Source organism: Lipophrys pholis (genome assembly GCF_963383615.2).
Source record: "Lipophrys pholis genome assembly, chromosome: 18".
In the NCBI taxonomy this organism is placed as follows: domain Eukaryota; kingdom Metazoa; phylum Chordata; class Actinopteri; order Blenniiformes; family Blenniidae; genus Lipophrys; species Lipophrys pholis.
The window spans coordinates 22,159,893-22,186,232 of NC_137646.1; the positions used below are offsets into that span (position 1 = coordinate 22,159,893).

General features: G+C 47.7%; 1 protein-coding gene across 1 annotated transcript; it reads left to right on the forward strand.

The window, feature by feature from the left end:
* Positions 1 to 15,183: 15,183 nt before the first annotated feature.
* On the forward strand, positions 15,184 to 25,093 carry kdm6ba (lysine (K)-specific demethylase 6B, a). The gene is made up of 21 exons (XM_080486450.1): positions 15,184 to 15,304; positions 15,418 to 15,541; positions 15,668 to 15,763; positions 15,854 to 16,145; positions 16,237 to 16,314; positions 16,511 to 16,681; positions 16,776 to 16,958; positions 17,120 to 17,686; positions 17,821 to 21,377; positions 21,486 to 21,612; positions 21,724 to 21,829; positions 21,959 to 22,164; positions 22,260 to 22,369; positions 22,451 to 22,519; positions 22,611 to 22,759; positions 22,859 to 22,973; positions 23,073 to 23,260; positions 23,348 to 23,489; positions 23,577 to 23,703; positions 24,053 to 24,223; positions 24,616 to 25,093. Exons 2-21 carry the CDS (start codon positions 15,423 to 15,425, stop codon positions 24,631 to 24,633), a joined length of 6,591 nt encoding a protein of 2,196 aa, XP_080342576.1. The 5' UTR covers positions 15,184 to 15,304; positions 15,418 to 15,422; the 3' UTR covers positions 24,634 to 25,093.
* Positions 25,094 to 26,340: the final 1,247 nt, after the last annotated feature.

The window sequence follows — 26,340 nt, forward strand, 5'->3', positions numbered from 1 at the left end:
TGGGATTGTGTGTTATGCAGGACTGGAGCGCTTAGCTTATCATGGAGCTCCAGTCGGGATTAGCCGGTTGTTTGGGGAACTCGAAGGGAAGCAGGGGCCTCTCTACCGGACCCTCTCTCCTTCAATAAGAGCTCTAATTATCAGGGGCGCAGCGCTTCATTCAGTCGGCTTCAGAGCTGCTATATGTGGGTGTGCTAAGTCAGTCTGTCTGTTTGACTGCTGCCTGTGTGGCTCTCCATCTCCTCTGTGCGTGTGTGCGTGTGCGTGTGCGGAGGTGATTATTATCGTGTCTGTCGGCCTCCCAGTGTACCCAAAGGCTGACTCATGTTATGCCACAGACACACACATACACACAGTCCCACACACAATCCTACATATCAGAGGCAGAAAAGTACCATCTGTACCAGGGACACAGTCTCCTACGTCTGTGCACGCATTACACACACGCACACTACACACATACGCCGAGTCTGGACTCCATCAGTATTACAGCTGTTTATGTTTTAAGTGTGTATATATGTGTATTTGTGTTTAGCTGGTATTACAGGAATGTTTGGGGGCTCATGGGATGGCTGCTATATATATTTGGAGTGTGAGAACTGAGCTGTCCTTGTCCCTGATCTCTTTAATTACAAACACACACACACGCACACACACACACACACACACACACACACACACACACACACACACACGCATTGGATATCTTCCACACAAATACATGATAGTTAGAATGCATAAGAGCTGTAAGGACTTAAACATATAGTACATGTCTTTTTGCCCTTATTGTTCCTTCCTGCACAACAACACACACACACACACACACACACACACACAGACACACAGGACCCCCGGGATAGATTATAATGCTTTAGCTTCCCTTGTTGTGGGAGAGGAAGGCTAGGAATCCAGCGCTGACATATATAATAATGTTTTCAGACCTTTAATATATACAAGAGTTTCTATGGGAGAAACAGCTGGGGGAGAGTGTGTGTGTGTGTGGTGTGTGTGTGTAGGGGCAGTGTGTGGGGTACTCTCGAGTCCCACCCGTGCCCACATCAGTCGGCACTCCTCTTCCTGTTCACTTTGCGGGGCTAATGGCCTCCCACCACACTCTTCACAGTGCAATTACACACACATTGACGAACATAAAGCCGAGCGGAGACACTTGAGACTACCACACACTTTCTTAACACGCCTAATAGAAAATATGGTGACTGGATCTCACACGCTGGGAGCGATAAGAGAAGGCAGCATCAAATGGATGAGCTAGAATAAGAGAAAACGGTCATATGTCTACTTTCCTGACTTTGTTTGGGGCACGTTGCACACTATTGGTATCGAGGGATATTAAAACGAGGAGTCACGGCGAGTGTGAGCAGTGAGAAGCCGTATACAACATGCAACACACTAGTTTACAACTCTGTGGTGCGTAATTAAGGATTGGAGCAATTCAGACTGTAATAGATCCCAGATGATGTGATAAAATGCCTCTGCTGCTCACTTGATGTATTAAAAAAAAAAAAAGCTGCATACTGATGATTACAGTATTAGTGATACTGCTCGATATGTAATCACACCATCTGTAGTTTTATTACCTCTTTTTTTTTTTCCCCTTTAGCCATTTGCAGCGATATAAACCACATTTTGACGTGATTTATTTCCATCAGTACATTTGAGACTTGAAGCTTACTTTTATTTTTTTATTTTTTATTTTTTTCTCATCTAATGCTGCGCTGTGTGTTCGGTTTGTGTCCCGATAAGCAGCTGACGCTGCCACAAAGCCTGTAACCAGGCGAAAACGTCCACATATAAAACACACGGCCTTGGACGGGGTCATAAAGACCACCACTGTCCTGCGTCCCTCCTCTCTCTCTCTCAACACAAACCACGATCACATGACAATAGATGCACCCTGGTAGTGCTCTTACTTCATCGTGGGGGCTTGAATGGAACACACAGATTGTTTAGTTATCTGGAAATAAACTGCAAGGGGGAAAAAAACAGAAGCGACGATAACAGACTGATAGTTTCATAATCTTATGGCTTTATTGTTTAAGTATTTTTTTTTTATAGACTTGTTCTGGCCATAAATAAACCGTGTTTGTGTATTCTTAAGTCATCATCTCAGCATCATCCATGACACACTCCCGTCCTCCCTGTGGCGACTAATTTTGCCTCCTGTTTTCCTGCTGAGACATCGCTTTCTAAATATAACCTCTTCCCATGTGTGTGTGTGTGTGTGTGTGAGTGTGTGTGTGTGTGTGTGTGTGTGTTCTATGGTCGTGCCAGTGCGGTTCTTTGGCGTTATTACAGAGTACAGGATGGGTACTTTGCCAAGGAGAACAAATGTTTCCGGCGTTGGAGAGACCCGTTTGTGTTTACCTCACACAGGATCTGAGCACTTTGCACGTAATTCTTGCACTTCAGGTTCCTCGCAGTCACAATAATGTCAGCGATCAGACAGGACTAATAAATTTCTTGGCCCCATAAGTCTCTTTTTATGGAGGCCGTGCCATGCGTGGTATTATTCAGCTATCAAACATCCTTACAGTCTGTCAAACACACATTACTCAGGTATTAATTATTGCTGGACTTTGAATGTATATACGAACGTGTTAACTCGACTTTTCAAAGTCGGGCAAACTCACCCAGATAATACAATTGAAAGTGGATCCACCTATCGTTGCCAAGGCAACATGATTACAACAGTGGAATAAATACACTCCCTTGCGCATACCTGATCATTTACATGGCTTAGTGGGATGTCAGCTTTAAGGTTCATTAAAATCGGCTTTATGTTGATAATGTACTCGTATTTAGTAGTAATAATTAAGCTTTTGCAAAAATATAGACATTTCCTGCACCATAACAAACAGTCAAAGAAAAACAGTCAATTTTAAAGTTATCATGGCACAAAATTGGGGTTTACCTGGCCCCTGCACTGAAATACGTGTTGACACCCGCTGATCTAAAACATACATTAAAACTAGTATTATGAAGACGTTCGCTCAGATAATGTTAAAATGTAATGCTGAAAAACAAACCATGTCGTGAAAACTCCATTTAGTCCGAAGGGTTTATGCTCTCTCTGCCCTCTTGTTATCAAGTTATGTTCCTTTGAACCTAACTGAATATGGCATTTTTATTAAGAGTTTATAAACTGTGACTAATGTAATTATTGGTGGGAGGATTGCTGTGTGTGTCGCGGATGTTTAGTGGAAGAAACAGAAAGAGTTCTTTTCATTCGCTGTTAGTATTACTTTTGTCTCAAACTGTTTGAAATAAAGTCATTCATTCATAAGTTTTGGAAATGTTGCGATATTGTTTTCTGTCTGTAGTTTGATCTCAAAGTTCACCACGGAGTCTTTTATTTATCCATGAGCAAGCTGTAGATCAAAATCTTATTGACTATGTAGATGGATTCACGACACTGCAGCACTGTTTCTGTCTTGCTGTGGTAATATGAAGTCAGGGGGGAAGGTTGCGCCTCATACTCTTCCTCTTCTGAAAATAGACGGAAACATGCTGCTGGCACTGTTTGAATCCAGCGTGCGGTCACGAGCCTGCCTTTACAAAAGCTTTTACCGTGAACCTTAGTGCGATTAGATAGCCGGTAGAGGGAGGAGCCACTCCGGTACCGGGGTGTCGGACTCGGTGCCAGTTTGCGCTGTCAGGGAATTCCGGGGCTGTCCGGTGACGTAACGTGCGTGCGCCCCCGCTTTTCAGTGTGTGTGTGAGAGAGAGAGTGCGTGTGTGTGCGCGCGTCTGTGTGTGTGTGTGTGTCTGTGTGTGTGTGTGTCTCTGTCCCTTTAAAACTGCGCTCAGCGCAACTCGATCCCTGCCTGGCTGCTTCTGTATGAAGAAGGCAGAAGGAAAAAGGAGCTCGACGCGTAAAGACCGAGCGCCGCCGAACGCAGCCATCGAACGGAATAAACGCCTTTTTTTCTTTTTTCTTTAAAGAAAACACACAATCTACGGGAATAAACCCGTCTTGGATATCACGGAGGATAGCTGGCCGTCTGGCAGCTTTAGTTTCATGGCTGTTTCGAGAGGAAGCGACGGAGACTATCAGGGATTATGAGGCTGTAGCCGAGCTCCGCTCAGCCGGCTGCTCGGAATTTCTCTGCACACTCCGAGCTCCAAACTTCGGAATACAAGGACCGTAAAGACACAACTGGACCCGCATACTACTACTTTTTTTTTTTCGTTTTTTTTTTCAAGCAGGGATCTATTTATTTTCTGGAGCGTTTATATTTAAAGCCTGAATGTGAACGGTGAGTGCAGAAGATACAAACCCGGTTTGTTTTGGTTGTAATAAGGGACGCCGTTATTCTAAAAAAAAAAAAAGTTAATAATGTGATCAAGCTTTGTGTATTTGTATACTTTTACAGAAACAATGGCTGTTTGATAATGCTGATTGGCAACACTCTATGTAATGAACATTGAGTGAATTATCGTAATAATGGATGAGGCGGCTGTGCGTCTTTAACCACAGGTGACTCTTTAATCCCGCACATGTGTATGACAAATATCCCCATCATATTCACCCTACCTGTTTAATCACTCAGTGCACATGAGTTTGGACTATTGAAGCTCTGATCCCATGTGTGGCGGTTGAAATACTTTAGTCAAAGTTTAAAGTGTTTCAGTGGAGTATTCAGACGTTTAGTAAACGCAGCTTTATGACATATAATGTGTTTGAGCTCAATGTGAACTGTGTAATATCACAGTTTTTTTTACATGAAAACTCAAGAGTCATACCCCAAGGCTGGAAAAGGGAAGGAGAGCTAGAGGACAAGGAGAGAAAATTGCCTGTGTAAGGAGATCTCACGCCATTGTGTGTGTGTACGTGTGGGTGTGTGTGTGTGTGTGTATGCAGGAGTGGGTGGCTCTGCTGGACAAGGAGTGGGGGGTGGGAAGGATCACTGAGGTCGGCAGCCGTATAAAGTGAATGGATGGCTGCCGCCCCCCCATCACCCCCCAGTCAATCCTTACGCACACAAAGAGCTGGATTGAAAGGAAGTGATTTGCATTACTTCTCTTTTTTTTTTAAGGGGGGAGGGGCGGTGTTTTGGTCCTGTCCTTTAGGTCTGGGTCTCAGTGGCAGTCGCATCGTATTGTTAAGTCAGCGTGGTCTGTTGCCTAGTAATCACTTTTTTTTCTTTTTTTTTTTTAAAGCACTGAATTTGATTGAATTTTTGACTTTTAACGCCGAGTCAGGTTTATTTGAAGACTATTATCTTCGAAAAATACAAGTAAGTGAGGTTTGTTTGAAGAAAGTTCCCACAAAGCAACTTCTTCATTTTTTTGCCCCATCGCTCAGTGCGTCTCGACAGTTCGTGCGTAAATTACGCAAACTCCCCCACACTGGTAGTCAAGTAATTTCAGGATTGTTTATACGAGCGATCCGTATATCTTGACGATCTGCAGACGATAATTGTCCCTCCACTTTGTTCCCCTTGTCAGTGGACAAGCAGTGGATGGGAATTTGTGTGCGCAGGGCTCATTTGTCACTTTATTGCCCGCAATAAACGCGCGCGGATCAGGCGCGGCGGAGTGTGCTGGCATGGGGTCGACAAGAAAGTGCAGAAAAATCCCTTTGAAGGTTCACTTCCGATCAATCAGATCGATTGACATGGAAAACAGCGCGTTTTGTCCTTCCTTTTGATGTCGGGTAAGGGAGGGGGAGTTGTTAAAAAAAAAAAAAAAGAAAGAAAAAAAAGCGAGAGATCCAAATCAACCCAAACCACGCAGTCTTGACTAACGGCGTGCTGCCTCGGCTCTGCCCGCCTCCGTTTGTCCCGTGATCTCAACAGGAGCGCGTGTGTGTGAGAATGAATGAACAATCGCCGCCCATTTTACTATGAGTGATGACGAGCATGGGGAATATTAAAGTGATACACTGACTCCGGCAGGGAGAGAGAGATGACGACAGGAGGAAGAAAGCTGCCAACTCAACAATTGTGCTCGACTCACAAATTGAGTAAGCAGAGGAGAGGAGTGTGCGTGGGTCAACATAGTTACTCAACATCCCCCCCCTCCTTCCCCATCCCCCTTAATGCCTCTCCACTCTATGACTTTAGATGTGATCATACTGGATGTTAAGGAAATGGGCTAGTAGGATGAGTGCTTACTCATCATTTCTGACAGTTCACACTGGTGAAACAGGACTGCGTGTGTCTTTCTTCGACTCCCTTCGAAAATCCCATTCAAAGTGAAACATGTGGTGGTGGTGGTGGTGGGGGGGGGGGGGGGGGGGGGGGGGGGGGGGGGGTGAGGTGATTGGATGCAATGGTGAAAGGTGTTCATGTGAAACCGCGCGATCACAGGCTTTCCAGTAAGAAGGTGTCACTTCTCCCACTGAGAGCGGCGCAGAGACCAGAGCAGCGGGACATCTGCTTTACTGACACTCGTCTCGCCCGCCCTCCTACGGGTCAGGTGTCAAAACACGAGTTGCTTTACGAGTTTGCTGACATGATCTGAGGAAACCGGCTGAGGAATTTCCCTTGACTTTTACTTCAGAGACGCTGAACATTCAAAGGGACACTGAAGTTGACCCACTTCCCCCTACAGCAGCGACGACGACTACTCAACCATATTTGTTGCATCACAGCCGTACCGCCTTGTGTGTGTCAATTTACTGTAATTAGTTCAAGTGGGAGTTCACAAACACTGAATGGTAAAAGGTTTTTGAGTTCATTCGGAGTCGTTTGGCTTTAAAAACTTCAGTCAAGTGTGGAATTCCACCGTGGCTTGTGAGACGACCCACTGTGGACCGAGCTCTCCAGTTCACACAACGTTTCAAGTGAAAACACATAATTCTTTATCTGTTTTTGTTTCACAAACGTTTTGCGTTTTCATGGTAACGTTTTGAAAACCGTGTAGTTTTCATGTTGGGCCACTAGTGGGGGATGTTGTGTTCGTTTTGGTAATGAAACCACACAAACCTTTGCCAAGAGAATAATTTGCTCCGAACATTAATAATGGCGGGTACACACTCGTTCTGACGACGAAGTGGAATTACTATTACTTTGACTCTCAACTATAAAACGAGCAAGTCCCAGGGTGAAAATGGACTGCGAGTCACGACACTCTGGGGAAACATTGTTCTTATTGTCCGTTTACTCGTGCATGCGCAGAGGAAGTCTTTACTACAGCTGTGGTGTACATCTGCGGTGGCAGTGTTTCAAAAAAAAAGTTGCGTTTTCCCCCGTTTCCGTGGATACCAGAGCGGTTTTTTTTTTTTTAAAGTTCCAACTTGGAGGCAGTTTTCAGTGGATCTGAGCACCGCTGTTCTACAAACAAACCCCCAAAATGCAGCAAAACTTTTCTATTTTCAGTTGAAAATGTGTAAATGGGGACTAGAAAGAGCACCCTGGTCCACTTTTAAAGCATTTTTTCGCTTTCGAAACAGATTAGAATCGGACTTAAATCCGTCATAAAACTTCATATAATTGCCTTGTGAACACATGTTTTCGCATGATCATTTCATATTGAAGGCTGTAATCATCCTTGTACATTTACGACATGACAAAAGTATTTTGGATTACATCATTCTCGAAACGTGTATAGGTGAAGTCATTATCCGTACTGTTGATTTCTCATTAGTCTCCGTGGACCAGTCGGGTTCTGCTGGACTGCCAGCCAAGGACATCCATCATCATAAATGCATGCAGCTGTGAACGCGCTCCGGGTTCTGTTACAGCTGTAAGAAAAGACAGGAGATCCGTTTAATGGAATCTCGAACCAGTTGAAAACCCAGGTGCACACTGGGTAAATGATGCAAGACAATAATGGAGAAAAGAAATGATGTCAAAATGTATTCTCCCCTCATCCAACACAGTCGTGTCAGACAGTGAGGGACTGTTTCTATTCTACTTTTCTGCTGAACCAAGTGAGAGTAAAAAGAAAGTTTCCCCCGATGAGATCAGTTCCTCTGTTATCTCTGGCTCATGGCCACTGATGATGCCAGAATAGAAGGGGTGTGTGTGTGTGTGTGTGCGTGTGTGAACCTACACAGTGTGTGTGTGACTCACATCCAAAGTTGCATGAGCTTCACACACCTTAAGAAAAAAGTTTTCTCCTTCCTGTCTTCTGCTTTCTCCCACTTGGAGTGTGCTGGTAGAAGACATGTGCCTCGTCGCAAAAAAAAAAAAAAAAACTCCCGGAAAGGCCAAGCGGCAGCGGCGGTATTTGAGGAATCTGTAATTGGCCTTCGATATGAAATGGACAAACTGCAGCGTCATAACAAAGCTGCTCTGCCTGCGTCACGGTTGTTCCGATCAGGTCAAAATCATCACTCGCTGTAAAAACAGTACTGCACCAGCCATCTGTACGCCTGCTGTCATTATCTCTGCATATAGCACACACACACACACACACACACACACACACACACACACACACACGCACATTGTTTCGCTCTTGGTGCACACAGACTGCTGATGAGACATAATGTGAGTCCAGGGAGGAAGAGGACGGTTTGTGAGGTCAACCTGTCCTGTGTCTCAGTAAACATGTTTATCAGTTGACTCCTATGGACCCCATCATATCTCTCTCTCTCTCTCTCTCTCTCTCTCTCTCTCTCTCTCTCTCTCTCTCTCTCTCTCTCTCTCTCTCGCCTACTTTCATAACTATTGGTTGAAGACGCGACCAGTTCCCCTGGCAACTGTTGCCAGGGAAGCAGACTCTCTCGTCTTATTTTGTGCATTTCTGAGAAGGTCTGCGTTTTGTATGTTGGCCCTGGACGTGTGATTGAAGCACCTGGAGAAAGGGCGAGCAGTATAGGGAGGGCAATTTCCTCCCAACGGAACGTGGTGCGAGAGCTTGATGTTCCTTTCAATCCCGAGGTTTTCTTAGATCTCTTATTGAAACTAATCATCCGAAGATAAAAAGAGAAAGGCTTGGAGGCTTTAGAGGTTTCTCGGGTGTGTGTAAAAAAAAAAAAAAAGAGTGTTGGCTCTCAAGCCATTGTTGGCCGCCGGTGTGACACCCACATCCTCTCGGATTTCAGGTTTGTCAGGATTCGACAGTTTACCTTCCTTTGGGAGTCAGGTGTCACTCTCTCTCTTCTTTTTTTTTTTTTTTTTAGGTCATTCACACCTTTGTTCAGTCCTCCCAACGGCGTTGTTCAGTCTAAAGCCACCCAGACTGGCGTTTCCGCTGACACGTCAAGAGTTTCTGTGAAAACGAGTGACTTGAGAGGGAGGAGTCATCGAGCACAAACATCCACACACTCACTCTGCCATCATGCTTGCCACTCACCCTTACCAGAAAGAGGTGGGGGAAAACAAGGCTCCTCGCTCAACTCCCACAGAGTCGGGTAAACGGCCTCTGAAGTCAGATGACTGTCTTGTTTTTGATGAAGGTGCTTCTAATGAGTCATGAGTCCAACACACGTGCCGCTCGAACGAGAAGTCTGGGGTGTATTTAAGGAAGCGTGGGTGAAACAGGTCAGCTATTGTAAGTGACCCATGTGATTTCAAAGGTTCAGATTCGTCATGAAAGGCAGAGGAGCGAACGCTTTAAAACAGTCAGTTTTTATCTTTTCCACAGGAAGCCTCAGCTTTCAAACCACTCTTCACTACTTTACTTTCTCTCTCTCGCTCTCTCTCTCTCTCTCTCACACACACATACACACCCCTCTGGGAGGCCTGTTTCCTGTGGTGTGACGACAGTTTCCGCTCCCCTCTGAGCTCGGTTCCCCTCCTCTTTAACGTCACACAATTGCATCTGACCTCTTTGCACGAGTGTGTCTGTGTGTGAGTTTGAGAGAGAACATGATGTACCACACTAACCCAGTTGTGTGTTGTCAGTCACGGGCCAGATGTCACATGGGGCAGAAGGGGGCCTCACGTTAGTGTGACAATCCCCCCCCCCCCCCCCTTCCTCCCTGGCACTATCATCTTCATTTTTTATTTTTTTTTCTAGCACAAAAAGATAAAAATATGGTGCAACTGTTGCTCGTCGGTTTGTCACAGAGAGTCAGGAAATGTCTTTGATACAGCTGTGGGGTACAACAGAACAAAAGGAACGTTGCTGGGTCGCTGAAGAAGAAGCTTCAGTCCAGGAGTGTAAGCTGTGCTTCAGCTGCGCTCCCGAGCCATGGCCTGAATGTAGAGCAGATGTGAGAGAGTTCACAGCAGACACAGTAAGGTAAATACGAGCTTTTATCTGGCCATGTTTTGGCTGGCTGAGCAGAAAGGCCTGTGTGGAATTGGGTGAAGGGTCAGGTCAGCGCTGTGTCTCCTGGACGGATTGTTGTGTTGTTGGAAGTGGATTATTGTCCACAACTCGTGTCTCAAGTGTGTGTGTGTGTGTGTGTGTGTGTGTGTGTGTGTGTGTGTGTGTGTGTGTGTGTGTGTGTGTGTGTGTGTGTGTGTGTGTGTGTGTGTGTGTGTGTGTGTGTGTGTGTGTGTGTGTGTGTGTGTGTGTGTGTGTGTGTGTGTGTGTGTGTGTGTGTGTGCACACAAACAATGTAGGCTCACCGTGTCCCGAGCTGACCCTCACACTGCACAAACCCATGCAAGCTCTTCTCGGTCTGTGTGTGTGTGTGTTTGTGTGTGGGTTTCTGCTTCGATGCCGACGTGATGAAGCAAGCCCACATCGTCGTCTTGGATTGGCACGCGCTGACGTTTTTACGCACGCACAAACAAACACACATGTGCATGCAGACAGTCGGGGAGCTTGGCAACGAGGCGGGGGAGGACGGATGCAGGGGCTGGCTCTTCCTCTGTTTGTCTGTGTGTGAAAGGGAGAGAGCGAGAGAGAGAGAGAGAGAGAGAGAACGAGAAATGCAGTCTTTCCTCCAGAACACGATCTCTATCTGGGACTGATTATGTAATGGCCAAAGGGAGTGGAAAGGCTGAGTGAGGACAGAGGGAGAGAGAAGACCATGCATGGCCTTTCCGCTTTCCCTGAACAAAGACACAGAATTCGCTCTGGGCCGTTTTCTGTTATCTGCTGCGTCACCTTGTCTGGCCCCTTTCTATTGGTCATTCTGCACAGTGACTCCACTCAAACACTGACCCACATACCCCCTCAAACTACATCTGTCTGTCAATGGTGCCACTCTTCCATGCAGTCAGATGTTTGTAATTTTCACCGTGTTCATTGAGTAAATTACACAGAAAAAAGGGGTTTTTTTTGGCGAAGGATCAGTTGCCGGCCTGTGGTTGGTTAAATGAGGGATTCTGTACTGAGGCAAACATCATCTGACCATCCTGAGAGTCAAACCATTTGCTCCCCTCGGCTCACATTGCTGACTCAGTCAACTTTTCGTCGCGAGAGCCGCAAGCTCATGACTTTGGTTTGGTGTGCCACGTGGCTTTATTGTAGACATATTTATGCACGTTTAGCATTTAACCCCCAGAGTTCATGTAGGTGGTTGATTCTACTCCACAAGCGTTGGCGCAGCTTCGTCTTTCGTGGCCAGCATTTCTCGGGGCTGAATCTATGACAGTCATCAACGGGCATCACCCTGCCTGCTGGGGTGTTGACAGGAACACGTCTGTGATGTTTGTTGGGGGGGATTCCTCTAGAGCTGATTCTACTGTGGGGGAGTGTTTTTTCGATTGAGCAATCCATTTTGTCATTCATCCCAATGTGTTGATAACATTGACAGATTGATTGGCGAACATTGAAATTTCCCTCTTCATTTCTCTTGAAATTAGTAGTTTGATTCCTTTTTGAGCGATTAAAAAGAAAGAAGGAAAAAAAAAACCCCACGCACCTCATCATCACATCCTGTTTGTATATCTAAGCACACACACACACACACACACACACACACATACAAATAACCCAAGCTGAGGAAGAAGCAGAAATGACATCATGCGGTCCGTGAAATTCCCACCGTCGTCAGGCTCCGGCAGCCGTGCAGAAACACGCCCCCGGTCACCTGACTAAGTGAGAGTCCCAGGTGGGCGGGCTTCAAGGCCACGCGGTTTGGGGTAAGCCCTTTTTCTCGCCGGAGTGCTGAGTCATCGCGGGGGTTCCCCGAAAAACTAAACAAGGCAACACTCTCACTTGCTTCTTCTCTAGCACACCAGGAGCTTACCCACATTTCGTCACATCGGCATGGTCTAATAGAACTTGAGCTCGCATGTAACACTGTCTGAAACCAGATAGTTTACGCAGAGTACTGGGTTTCTCACACTGTGCTGGTAGGAAAGCTGTTAGATATGCGATAGCCAGGATAGCAACTAGAATAGATGAATGTTTGGTCACAACAGACATAAACACACGCCCTCGATGAAACGTGGTAATTACAACCTTGCCAATGTGTCCCTGGATGAACTCGCCAACCCGGTGGCAGCTGGATTTCGTTTTTATGTACTTCAAACTGTGCCGCACTGTCGTCTTCTGTCATGTGTTTTTATTTCGCTGTTTCTCTTTGCCGTGTGATGGTTGACTCGGCCCGCGCAGCTCTTCCTGTCGGAGTGAGCTCCGGCCCGTCTGTGTGTCTGACCGCCTGTTAAAGCTGCACAGTCAGTCCCACCATTGTGTCTGGGTGAGAAAGAATGAGAAAGCGAGTGTACAAGAGCCCCCATCGCTCGCATTGTGTCAGCCTCCCGGCTGACTTACCCCCCCCCCCCCCCCCCCCTCTCTCTCCCCCCCGCCTGCGAGCTAAGTTCAGGGTTTTTTTGTTTTTTTTTGACATTGATCTGAAACCAGACGTCACCTCGGTTCAGGAAACCGGGAGGGGTGGAGGGGGGCGGAGGAGTGACGGCCCACTGTCTCTGAAGTCAGAGGAGGGAGGATGACGAGGGTCTGGGTTTGTACGGAAAGAGTAGGACCACCTCCAGACTCTGAATCACGAGGCACTAACTCTGAGCATTGTTTACCGTGACTTGGTGTTGTTCCTCATGACAGCTTGACGGCAACGTGTCTCTCCTCTCTCTCTCTTTCCTTTCAGGGTTGAGGAGACCCCAGAGAGATGATTGGCAGCTGGAGCTGAGACGTAACACAACTGTGAATCAATAACTTGGTGCTACTCTAAAAGGTACGCTCGGCAGGAGTGCGCTCGTATCGCTTTCTTCTGAGGCATGCGGAGTGCGGCCCTGACAGTTTACGCCGGCCTATCTTCGCTCGGCAGCATCGCCTTGCTCGATGGCAGGAGGCGAGAGATAGACGGGGTGGCGTGTATGTGTCACCGTCCAGCAACCACCAAGTTAGACGTGTGCAATGATAGAAATCTCCTCTGCCGGGCTTTAAATAGAGGCAGAGAGAGGTCCAGAGTTGGTGGGAGGACAAAGGGAGGAGAAGAGGAACTGGTGGGAGGAAGTACTGCGTATGTTCAGAGCTAATTTGGGAAAACTCGTGGAAGAGTGCCATGCTGAGCAAAAGAAATGAATCATAACCGGCGTGTGTGAGTCTGTGTTTTTCTGACCGATGCATTAGACAGCACTTCTCAGTCAGTCTTTCCTTTCTTGTTACGCCATCGGTGAGGCTTTGTCGTCTTTAAAGTTGACCATCAAATAAAATAGATGGGATGTAAATAAGATAGTTTTGGATCATTCGGGTCCTGTCTGTTCAAGTCAATGGGGGCGGTGCATGCTTTATCGTTACATCTCAGATGTAGTCGGGGATGTTTTGTTTGCCGTTTCTTTATAAATCGAAGTGCTTTGAACTCCTTTGTATCCGGACACCTTCTGTCGTGTGTGTGTGTGTGTGTGTGTGTGTGTGTGTGTGTGTGTGTGTGTGTGTGTGTGTGTGTGTGTGTGTGTGTGTGTGTGTGTGTGTGTGTGTGTGTGTGTGTGTGTGTGTGTGTGTGTGTGTGTGTGTGTGTGTGTGTGTGTGTGTGTGTGTGTGTGTGTGTGTGTGTGTGTGTGTGTGTGTGTGTGTGTGTGTGTGTGTGTGTGTGTGTGTGTGTGTGTCCAGTGTTTCAGAAAGCAGGGAGGAGAGAGTTATCTCCAAGCTTCCTTTATGTGTTTTCCCTACTACTGTTTTCCTTTGTGTAGTGTGTGTGTGTGTGTGTGTGTGTGTGTGTGTGTGTGTGTGTGTGTGTGTGTGTGTGTGTGTGTGTGTGTGTGGGGAGGTGTGTGGGCGTTTCATGGCACCATTCCCATTCTCCACTCCACCTCCCTCCATCTCGTCCCTCTTCTCCATCTCCTCTCCTTAATCTATCCTTCCATCCTGTTCAGACCGTCTGTCGCGGCTGCCCCCCTCTTCCTCTCCATCACGCCTGCCGTAATGAGATTAAACCTTAGTGTATCCACCAGGCACACACACACACACACGTACGCACACTTTGCACACACACACACACTCGTCAGAGTGCTGCAGTACACACACATAATCATCCACTTAAAAGAGAGCGCACTGCTCTCTCTCTCTCTCTCTCTCTTGCATGCACTGAAACAGCACAAGCCCAACACCACTGTGCAGCTTGCACACTTGGATTGTTTCCACTTGTGTTGCTTCCAACAACACTCACACACACAGACACACACTTGGCATGTGACCAAGGCCTCTCACTCTCCGTCTTTCCCTCTGTCTCTGGCTATCAGGAGGCCCATGGTAAGGATTACAGTAACCCCAGGTCTGTCCTCATAGGTGAGCTCCCCACTGAGCCATCTGGGCCTCCGAAATAATCTGATTCTGTGCCGGCTCCTTCATTATCGCCTCCTGCAGGCCGACAAAATGCATAGCAGGCACCAACACAAAGAAATAATATTTTAGTGGTGGTGGTGAGTTCTCACAGCAAGACTATCCCCAGTTTGATTTCAACTGAAGTTATTTGTAAGGAGTTTATTGGTGACTCTAATTTGTCCGTATGTGAGTGTGTGTGATTATCTGCCTCTTTGTGTTCGCCCTGTGATGGGCTGGTGAGTTTCAGCCTCCTTGACCCTAATTTTGATAAAGTGGGTAAAACAATGAATTGAAATTGAACTTTTTTCGATAAAAGGTGCCCGTGGCAATAACATGAATGTGGTAATTAGTCGGATTGAAACTGGGGACTAGCATTCAGTTTATTTTCCCAGTCCTGACTTTGACCAATTACAACCCTGCTTATTTGTCACTACACCGTCTGTGCTGACAAACTCTCACTCACACACGCACACACACCAGCGAGCTCATCTACTGAGAATCCGATTGGTCTTTGTTGTCTTTTGAGTGTGTCTCTGTTTCACTCAATCTCACAGTAGCGTTTGTTTGTTTTTCTCTCTCTCTCTGCAGCCAGTCGGCTTTTAGACTCTTGGTGCTGAACACAGAAGTCGGACGTTACAGATTTTCTCAGTATTGGAGTGAGGCCCTCTCTGTGCTGCAGTGGAGGGCTTCACAGATACTAGCTAGTCTGGTAAGTCACATCACTGACTTATAGTCATGTGTTTTGCTATATTTTTTTTTACAAATTGTTTGTGTGGAAACATAAAAGGGTCTGTGTTATAACTGAGTGACTGTATGTCACAGGCTGGATGCATCACGCAGTAGAGCAGTTTGGCGGGCGAGGCACGCGGGACTCCTTCCCTCTGGACGGACTGAACCGTGGGCCATGGCCTCCCGTGGGCGGCCGCGCCTGGCAGCCACCTGCCAGGTCTGTAGTCATGACAACACGGTCAGAGAAAGTCACAACTTTCACTTAATCCACAAGGTGGAAGTTGCATTGAGCTGTGAAATGGTGTGTAACTGGGCTGTGTGTGTGGGTGTGCTCTGCGTTCAGGTGTTCACCTGCAATGAACCAACACCAGCTACTTCCCCATCTACCTCCAGGACCTATGGGTGGACTGAACCATCACAGTAAATACTTAAGCAATGGGTAAGTCAAGACGGTCACATTAAGAAGTTAAAACAGTGAAATTCAGCCAAACGTTTGTGTGATATTTGATGAATGTGTTTGGTGCTTCAGGCTCATGCGGGGAGGTGACAAGCTTGAGCTCTCTCAGGCAATGTTACCAGGTATGCAGAGAGAGCAACAGAGACCTCCTCCTCCACCTCACCACCTTCATCCTCCACCTCCCCATAGAGCATGGGAGCAACTGGGCCAGCTCTACGAGTCCCACCTTCCCCCTCAAGGGCATCCTGTGCTGCCCCTTCCCAACGAGCACTCACTCCGTCTCCATAATGGGGGTTATCCGGGCGGCGGCGGACCTCCTCCCAGCCCACATCACCCTCCCAGCAGGGCAAATCAGTTGATGAAGGTGCAGCAAAATGATTGGATTTCATATTTTAACACACATTTTTATTCATAGACGGTAGATGTTCACAGTTCCTCTGTCTGCTTTGCTTCAGTTTGGGGGTCCTCAGGAGCAGCATGTTCCCCGGGGTCCACCACTGCTGGGAGAAGAAATGTGGGCGCAGGTGCACCAGGTAAGAACTGTCTAATGAGCCGGCGTCATGTTTCATCAGCCACATATCACAGCCGAGCATCGATGAGAGAAACCACACCTTCAGCGACCGCCACTGATCTTTTGTTGAATCCTTCCAACAAATCTTTTTTTGAACTGAAGATGCAATCGTTGGTTTGATCCGCTGTAACACAGGTCTGTTCATTTTCTGTTCACAGCAAAGGGTCTACTCTGGAAAGATGCTCGGGGGTCAGTTGAAGAGACCTGGCCCTCCGTTGGGAGAGCACTCGGTTATTCAACACACTCCTCAGCCACCCCTCCACCCACCCTCTCGCTCAACCACCGAAGACTGCCCCAGCCCCAGCAAGAGGAAAAAGTGCTCAGATCAGGTATCGTAAGGCCACAACGTCTGTCGATAAGACATCTTTCAACAGTTTTTGTTTTTGTTGAAGGGTAAATAACGATATTGTATCGCCTGTGCAGGTATCCCATCCCGGGCTGCAGCGTTTCTCCGGCTCTGGCCAGCCTGTATTGTCCCAGCAGCAGACTTCAGGTCATCATCTCCCCCCAAAACCTGCTTTTTGGAACCCCCTCCACAAGGACAACAGCAGCCCCTGGCAGCCCCACACCTCTGAGCGTAAAAGTCAACCTCCACAAGAGTTCCAGGTCAGAGAAATAACTAAACATGTATTCATATTTTGTCATTAGACTTGAGTAAATGGGTAAATATTTATCTTAAACCAGGTTTATGTGAAGTAATGTCACCAAACCAGATGTTATCTTGGTTCAACATCCTCTTCTTTTGCTCTTGTTTTATGGTTTAACAGAAAAACTTCAAGCAAGGAATGGGCAGCCACCTCCAAAAGTCCTCTCCTCCCTCTTCCAACCTCCACTCTCCACCAAGCTCTTCTCCAGGAAGCTACAACCAGGGATGTGCTCCCCAGCTCAAGAAGGACGCATTACAACCTCAGGCTGTGAAGCTTCACGCTCTTCACTCCTCCTCAGCCTCCCCCTCATATCGGAGTACCACCTCCAAACTAAAGGTCGCTCCACCCTGCCAGACCATAGAACCACGTGGTCATGACAACCAGAGAGGCCCCCTCTTGCCGGGCCAAGGGAGCAACCACGCAACTCCAAACAGGGGGGAAAGAGCTCATCAAGTACACATCCACTCGTCACCAGCAAACACTTCTGCAGCCAGCAGCAGCAGTGTGCCTTACAGCCACTTTCAGCCTCATCCTGGACTGGGGCACCAGGGTCCTCCTCCTCCTCCTCCTCCTCCTCCTCCTCCTCCTCCTCCTGCTCCTGTCAGCAGCGCCTCAGTACCTCAGCAGCTGCATAGTGGCCCTCACGAGGCCTGGAGGTACCAGAGCAGGCCCAACAGGCACCCCCAGGTGAGTGAATGTCATTCTGGATACATGCAGTTTCACATCTCAAAGCAGTTGAATCAGGTTGGAAAGCCTAGTCCAAGGAACAGCATGAACTGATGATCATTTGTCATGTTTTTTTTTTGTTTTGTTTTTTTCAGGAGTCGGGCATCTACAGGCCTCCAGGTCTGCTACCTCAGCACCAGCAGAGCCACAGTCAGGTTGTGGATAGTCGGCTTCCAGCTTCCTCCCAGCATCCCCATCACGTCAGCCCTCCTCTGCCTCCAGCCACCTCCACCAGAACGCCTGTCATCATGCCCAATCTTCCCATGTCCCACGCCCCCTGCGCCATCAGCCGCTATAGCAATGGTGCTCCCATGGCGACTGTCTCCACAGTGACCACATCACCCCCTGCTGGCTACTCTGTGAACAATGGCAGCTGGCAAAACGTCAAAGAGCCAGGACCTCAAAACTCCACCAGCATTGTCTCGATCCCAAAATCTCAGGTGGATGCTCTGCTGCAGCCGAGTTGTCGGAGAGACCAACCTCCCACTGCCAGGGAGTCTCACCAACAGGGACCCATCAAAACCCAGTCCGTGAAGGAGAAGGCGTCGTACTATGCTCAGGCCGAACTGAAACAATCCCCTCCCTTTTCCTCATCGTCTCCTTTGTTCTCGTCAGCACACCAGAGGACGGGAGACAGCGTCATTACGAGCAGAGTCTCGCATCCCATTCCCCGCTCCGCTGCCAACCCTGCACTTGTGTCAACAAGTCCGGCCCTCTCCTCCAGACTGGGTCATCAGCTGGAGACGCAGATGTACTCTCAGCCCCAGCTTCGCCCGCAAGCTCCAAAGTCTGTCCCTCAGTCTATCGAGGAGGCTCTCGACAAGCTCGACGCCGAGCTGGAGGGACATATGCAAGCCGAGGAGAGGAGAAAGAGGGACCGAGAGGAGCAGGAGAGAAAGCATAGAGAAGAGGAGAGGAAAAAGAAAGAGTGGGAAATGAGGCAAATATTTGATGAAGAGAGAAAGAGGAAAGAGCTGGAAAAGAGAAATGAGGAGAGGAAAAAGAGGGAAGCGGAGCAACAGGAGGAGGAGGAGAGGCGGAGGAGAGAATGGGAGAAAATGGAGCAGGAGAAGAAGAAGAAGCAAGAGGAGGAGCGAAAGAGAAGAGAAATGGAGAGATTGGAAAAAGAGAGGAAGATTAGAGAATGGGAGAGACAAGAGGAGGAGAAGAAACGGAGAGAATGGGAGAGGCAAGAGGAAGAGAGGAAACGGAGAGAGTGGGAGAAAAAAGAGCACGAGAAGATGAAGAGGGAGTGGGAGATACAAAAGGAGGAGAGGAGGAGGAGGGAAGCCGAGAGGCAGGAAATGGTGAGAAAGGAGAGGGAGGAGGAGGAAAAGAAGAAAGAGCTGGAGAGGCGAGAGAAGGAGAGAAAGAAAATGGAGCAAGATCTTGAGCAACTGAGCAGGGCGAAGGGAAAAGAGCTGACGGCTATTGAGAACCTGGAGAAACTGTTCTCCATCAACACCTCCACGGCGCCTCCACCACCTCCTCTCTCCTCCAGTACTTCACCTCCTTCAGGTCCTCCACCACCCATTTCTCACACGTCTCCAAACTACCCCTGGCTGAGCCGTGGCGGCGTGCTGGCCTGTCCACCCGGGCAGGCGCCGAGCGCGACGATAGAGAGGCTGCGGCCACCTCCTCTCACCCCCCAGACTGAGTATGCCAGAGAGAAGCAGAGGCAGAGGGAGATGTGGAGCAGCAATGGCGGAACGACATTCAGTCCCTCATCAACACACAATACCTCAGGGATGAACCAGCCGGTATATCCTAACAAGCCCCCGGCAATGCAAGCAGCGCCCAACCAATCCAAAGACTCGGCCCGGGAGAGAGACGGCAGCCAACATCCTCTCCCCACCTTGGCACTTCGAGAGCCCCCGAAACTGTACCAGGCCTTTTCTAGAGATGGCTTTCCCCCGCCCGCTTTATCCTCCACCTCTGCCAGGGGAATCCCGAACAAGCAGGGCTCGGAGGGTGTTTTGGAAAATGCCAACAGCGCTCAGTTTGAGGAGGAGTCCTCCGAGCTGTCCACCCTGCTGCCTGATGGTCTGGCTAACATCATGGCAATGCTGGACGAATCCATCAAGAAGGAGGAGGAGATGTACAACAACGAGAAGAGGGGATCGGCCGGCCGACTCGAGAACTTTTCACCAAGCGTCGAGCCCATCAAGAGCTACCTGTGTGCCCCCGACCTGATTCCAGCGACAAAGCATCAGCCCAACCAGGAAGACTTCGGATCGAATGCCAGCCCTCCTGTCCTCAGCCGCCAAGGCTCTCTGGCGTCTCCCTGCAGCCGGACGTCGTCTCTGAACGAGGAGGACGAGGACTACCTGAAGCCCTCCCGGAATGTTCTGAATTCCAAGCAGTCGCTGGACATGACAGCGGGAGTGGGGAACACCAATTATCGCCACAGTGACTTAGCGAAGCTTTACGGCCTCCCCGAGCAGACGAAAAGCGAAGCGGACGAGGACGAGGACGAGGAGGATTCTGAGGCTCCATCTTGCTCTCCACCACCTCAAAGACCCCACCTCCATCAAACGGGTGTTAACAGCATGTTCAAGTCACTGGCGACCGTCTTAGAAAGCCAGAAGTACGCATATCGCGGTGGGCCTTTCGGAAGACCTCCTCCGTCGGCGCTGGTCGGGGTCAAGTACTCGTCTTCGCTGTCTCTGGGCCCCGACATCTGCCGCCAGCAGCAAGGTAGTTCTCCCACGTCAGACTCGACTAATCCGCCGTTCAGTCCTGCCGTCCCACCTCTAAAGTCCTCTCCTCGTCCTGTACTTGAAGACAAGAAACTAAAGCTGGAGGACAGTGATGTCTGGACCGACGAGGGAGAAACGGAGGAAAGCCCGAGCCCTGTTAAAAAGAGGAGCACTCCCGCCTTAAAACCCATCAAGGTGATCAAGGAGGAGCAACAACTAACGACCATCTCCGAGTCCTCACTGGCTGAGTTGGGAAGGAGCTGCGAGGTCATGCTCGGCCGCCAGTCGCTCCCAAACACCAGCAGCCACTGCACACTGGAAGACAGGCACAAGCCCGAGAAGGCGAAGGAGCACCGGGAGAAGGACAGGAACAAAGACCGGGAGAAGGAGAAGAAGAGGAAGCACGGCCACGGCAGCAGCCGGAAGCACGAAGACAGGAAAGAAAAGAGGAAGCACCGAGAGAGAAGAGACGAGCTGGTTCTCTCCTCTTCCTCGTCGTCTTCATCCAGCCATTCCAGTTCCAGTCACAAGCGACACAAGGACGGGAAGAGCCACAAGGAGAAGAAGGATCGCAGGATTCTTGGTGACCTTAATCTCCAGAGGAAGGAGGGCTTGGAGAAGAATCGGAGCCATTACGACTTGGATAAGAGGAGACACAAGGAGGCATCGGGTGCCAGCTCCACCAGCGACGGGGAGCACACAGAATGGACCTCCAGTTCAAGAGAGAGATTGGAGCTAAGAAAAGGTCCAGATTCTGGTCCACTGGGTCCCACAGACTTCTTGAAGTTGAAGGCTCTGTCAGACGGGCCTCCCAAGGAGCTGAAGATCCGTTTGATCAAAGTGGAGAGCGGGGACCGGGAGACGTTCATCGCCTCCGAGGTGGAGGAAAAGAGAATCCCGCTGGAAGAAATCTGTATAAAGAACACCGCAAGTGAGATTATCCGGTCCTGCAAGTAAGACTCTTTTCTTTTTTTCTTTTTTTTAAATCATCATCTCTGTGATTTACGGCGTTTAGAGATGTTTACATTTTCCAACCTCTTCTCGTCATGTTTACGTTCCAGGGGCTCCAGGGTTAAAGGAAAATTTAAGGAATCTTATTTACTGCCGGCGTTCTCGGTAAAACCCATCATGGCCGCAGATGAACCCATTCCTCGAGAGAAGCTCAATCCTCCAACGCCCAGCATCTATGTAAGGTTCCAGCATTTGCACTAAAAATGCACTTGCTGCCCTCTTGTGGTGACTCACTGCATGATATAGTAAAATAACTTTTTTTTTTTTTTTTTTTTTTATTCTTTCTAGCTGGAGAGTAAGCGGGACGCCTTCTCCCCCGTGCTGCTGCAGTTCTGTACAGACCCCAAAAACCCCGTCACCGTTATCAGAGGGCTGGCCGGATCTCTACGACTCAGTGAGTTCACACTCTTCATTTCTGTCACTTAGCCAGATGATGAGATGGAAAAAAAAATAATAATAATAAGTGGCGTGATTCCAAGTTACTGTATTTCTAAAAAACACACTCATAATTTCCTGTTTTCAGACCTGGGGCTGTTTTCAACAAAGTCCCTGGTGGAAGCCAACGCAGAGCAGGCGGTGGAGGTGAGGACGCAAGTCCAGCAGCCCGCCGATGAGAACTGGGACCCCACTGGCACGGGCCAGACGTGGCCCTGTGAGAGCAGCCGCTCCCACACCACCATCGCAAAGTACGCCCAGTACCAAGCCTCCAGCTTCCAAGAGAGTCTGCAGGTAAAAATAAAAAACCCCATCGCCACCGTGATTTCTTTTTTTTTTTTTTTTTTAACCCGGCATTAAACCAGATCATCGATGTTTTGTGTCTTCAGGAGGAGAAAGGCAGCGATGAGGAGGATGACGATGATGAGAAGGAGAAAGAGAAAACGCCACCAAGCATTTGTGACACCCCAAACAAGGACGGCTCAAAGGAAAGCAGCAGGTATGTAGGATCTCGAATGTATCGACTCGGTTATTACCGAAGGCTTTTACAGTCTGTGCTAATGCTTGAACGTTTCTTCAGTGGCGAGCAGAAACCTCTGGGGAAGATCATCAAATTCGGCACCAATATTGACCTCTCGGATCCCAAGAGGTGAGAACACCCTTTGAATCAAGTTGTATGAAATGCAGCGAAGATATTTTAGCTCAGAGTAGAGTTTTAATTCCACGCCCTCTCTGCCCAGGTGGAAACACCAGCTTCAGGAGCTGCAGAAGCTTCCGGCGTTCATGCGCGTGGCGTCGAGTGGAAACATGCTGAGCCACGTGGGACACACCATCTTAGGGATGAACACCGTCCAGCTGTACATGAAGGTCCCGGGGAGCCGCACGCCCGGTAAGAGACCCCCGGAGAACGGTGGATGACGTGTCAGGAGATCACAATTTGTTCCATATATTCATTTCTGATGCATGACGTCTTGTTCCGATTGGACAGGTCACCAGGAGAACAACAACTTCTGCTCGGTCAACATCAACATCGGCCCTGGAGACTGCGAGTGGTTCTCCGTCCATGAGAACTACTGGCAGGCCATCAACGACTTCTGTGAAAAGTGAGTTTGCAGGGGACAGTTGATCATCATCACTTGTGACCGTCGTACCTGAATGTCCTGAAAGCCCATCAGTGAGATTAACGACTTGTCTGCTTTCAGGCATGGAGTGGACTACCTGACGGGGTCCTGGTGGCCGGTGTTGGAGGACCTGTACAATGCCAACATCCCCGTGTACCGCTTCATCCAGCGGCCCGGAGACCTGGTGTGGATCAACGCCGGCACGGTCCACTGGGTTCAGGCCGTCGGCTGGTGCAACAACATTGCCTGGAACGTCGGGCCGCTCAATGGTGAGTGACCTGGCCTCCTGCAGCCACGGGCAGACCGGAATGCCAGGAGCTGGATTCATGACGCCGTTTGTCGTACTCTGAATTTAGGTTACCAGTATCAGCTGGCCCTGGAGAGGTTTGAGTGGAACGAGGTGAAGAAAGTCAAGTCCATTGTGCCGATGATCCACGTGTCCTGGAACGTGGCTCGCACGCTCAAGATCTCCGACGCAGACACCTACAAGATGATCAAGTGAGTTCAGCAGACGCCCCAGTGGCCCTGTGATGAATATTACAAAGACACACACACACACTGTTAAACCTCCACCTCCTATTCCAGACACTGCCTGCTGCAGTCCATGAAGCACATCCAGATCCTGCGGGACCAACTGGTGGCCGACGGCAAGAAGATTTCCTATCAGAGTCGTGTCAAAGACGAGCCCGCCTACTACTGCAACGAGTGTGACGTGAGTGGCGTGTTAACTCAAACTCCCGTCATTGACGCTACACTGCACGTTCTACGACCACAGTCAGTGGCGGCGGTCTGACGGGAACCAACGCTGAGTCTTACTCGGATTAGTTGCACATACAGTATATAAATTTCAGTCTCTAAGTCTGTTTATGCATGTATGTAGAGAACAAGCCCTCAGAAAATCCTCTACGATTTAGAATCATTAGTAAATCATCTATTTTGTCTTACCATTAAGACGGGCTTAAAAACATACATAACCAACGAATTCTCCAAATCCCTGTTAAAATCCAAACTGTGTAAGTTCTCCCAGGTTTTTAACGGGGTTTCTCGTGTCCCTCCAACAGGTCGAGGTATTCGATTTGCTGTTTGTGACGAGTGAGAGCAACAGCAGGAAGACGTACGTGGTCCACTGCGAGGACTGCGCTCGGCAGCGCAGCCCCAACCTGAACAACGTGGTGGTGCTGGAGCAGTATCGCGTCGAGGAGCTGATGAACATGTACGATTCCTTCAACCTGGTGAGCGCACACTTAACTCTCTCGGGGGCCGTGTTCATACGACAACATTTTCAAGTGGATATGCAGAAGTTTTGTAAAAAAACAATAACAAAAATAGCAGCTTCCAGAGTGACTCCTGGGAGTTTTTATAGATCCCTGAACCAGGGTTTGAGTCTCTACCAACAATATGTCCTCAACAGCACCCTCCAGTGGCCAAACGTGAAAACGACACCGTTTTCAACGTTTCTGCCATTTTCGGGAGTAAATTTTTAAAGCACTGCCGTGTGGAAAAAAACCCCAAAAAACTATGCGTTTTCACTTGAAACGTCGTCGCGCAAACGGGGCCTCGCTCTCTCACCGCAGAATCCGTTTTCATCTCCTGTGATCTAACGGGTTGTCTCTCGTCTTCGCAGCTCTCCTCCTCCCGGTGACAGAGCTCCTCACTCGTGTCTCCACAGCCATAACCAAAACTCCTGCAAGTCAGGACAAAAAAAAAAAAAAAAGAAGAAGAAGAAGACAAGAAAGACAGCTTCACCATGGTGTTTCAGCCTACCCTTTCATCATTTAACATCGTTTTTTGTTTTTTTTTCTTTTGCTACTACTACTGCTACTACTTGCCGAACAGCCAGTTGAATACGTTTACTCACGATTACTGTTTACAAGAAGAAATACCAAGCCGCCAATAAAGAAAAAAAAAAAAAAAAAGACATGCCAGTTTACTCCCAGACGGTGCTTTTTTTTTTTTTTTTTTTTTTTTTTACAACCAGAGACCCTGGCAGTGGTGCATGCTGGGAGCCAGGAGCAGTCGGTGCTGCCATTGAACAAACTGTGGAGGGTAGTTGATGGTTTCAGTGGCGTGTTGCTGTCAGTACCAGGAAAAAGAGGAAGACGAAGAAGAAGAAAATAAAAAAAACAAGGAGAAAAAAAAAAACATTTTCTGTTGTCTTGAATACTGAAATTTGTACATGCTGTTTGAAATTTTTTGTGGGGTGCTGTCTTTTTTAAATAATTTATTGTTCAGTTTTTTTCTAAACTAGATCAGCCTAGATATATACCACATTGGCCTTGTATTTAGTAAAAGAGAGAAAATGAAAAATACTAATAATAGAGATATGAACATTTTTCTAAAGCATTAAGAATTTAAAAAAAAAAAAAAATTACAATTGTTTGGAAATGCTTCAAAAGATACGGGTTTTAGCGACTTTGGTTGTTTAGGGGGGCGTTTTTTGATTTTTTGTTTTGTTTTGTTTTTCAGAATCTCGTATGTGTTGTACATTTTGTTTGAATGAATTTATACTTTTGTTTCCTCTGGAGATGTTGTCACATGTCATCAGGTCTTTTTGTTCATTTCTTCCTTCTCTGTTCGAACTGAAAAAAAAACAACAAAAAAAAACTCATTATCATCTGGTGTGTGTGTGTTGTACCTCTGATTGATTGTTCCAATATGCAGACTTAGTATTTCCTGAATTCGTTTTTTTTTTTTTTTTTTGACATTGTACATTTAATTTAAAATGTTTCCTCTATTTATTGGATATCAATGTTCTCCCTTTTTAATAGGGTTGTAAAATCTTTTTTTTTATTATTGTTTTTTCAGTTTTTTTGTTTTTTTTATGGTGACTGATTGCTCTTTAAAAACTGAAATGTGGAGGTTGTATGTTCGCGGGAGTGGAGGCTGCTGTTTCTGTGGTGCTCGCCTCTCCACTCCTGCCCTTTTCTCTCCTGATATATATTAAATTATATCTTTATCTTGAATATAACACCACCTTTTCCTGTAGACGATAGGCACACTGCTCACGTAGAGACGAGGACTAATGGAATGCTGTGTTTGTATGCTCATTATGGAGAAAAAAAAACAACAAAAAAACAAAACTTTTTTTCCAAAGTGTTTTGAGAAATGGTAAAAAATTTTTACTCTAGGGGGCTTTTAGATAAGATTTTAATGATTTTATGATATCTGTTGAATATGATAACGGGATAGATGGTGCTAAATGTTCTCTTTGAACAACCTCTTTTTTTTTTTCCTTTTTTTTTTTTGTCTTTAAAATGAGAATTCTATTTTTCCTGTTGCAATATTACACTTTTCCTTCTCTTTGTGGTCATTTATTTATAACTGCACTGTTTAGAGAATTCACACAGAC

Bases quoted from the DNA above. Each gene is read 5' to 3' on its own strand.
- kdm6ba (XM_080486450.1), top strand. From the start codon at position 15,423: ATGCATCACGCAGTAGAGCAGTTTGGCGGGCGAGGCACGCGGGACTCC. The intron at 17,687-17,820 runs GTGAGTGAATGT...TGTTTTTTTCAG, and splicing joins GGCCCAACAGGCACCCCCAG to GAGTCGGGCATCTACAGGCC. The intron at 22,760-22,858 runs GTAAGAGACCCC...CCGATTGGACAG, and splicing joins CCCGGGGAGCCGCACGCCCG to GTCACCAGGAGAACAACAAC.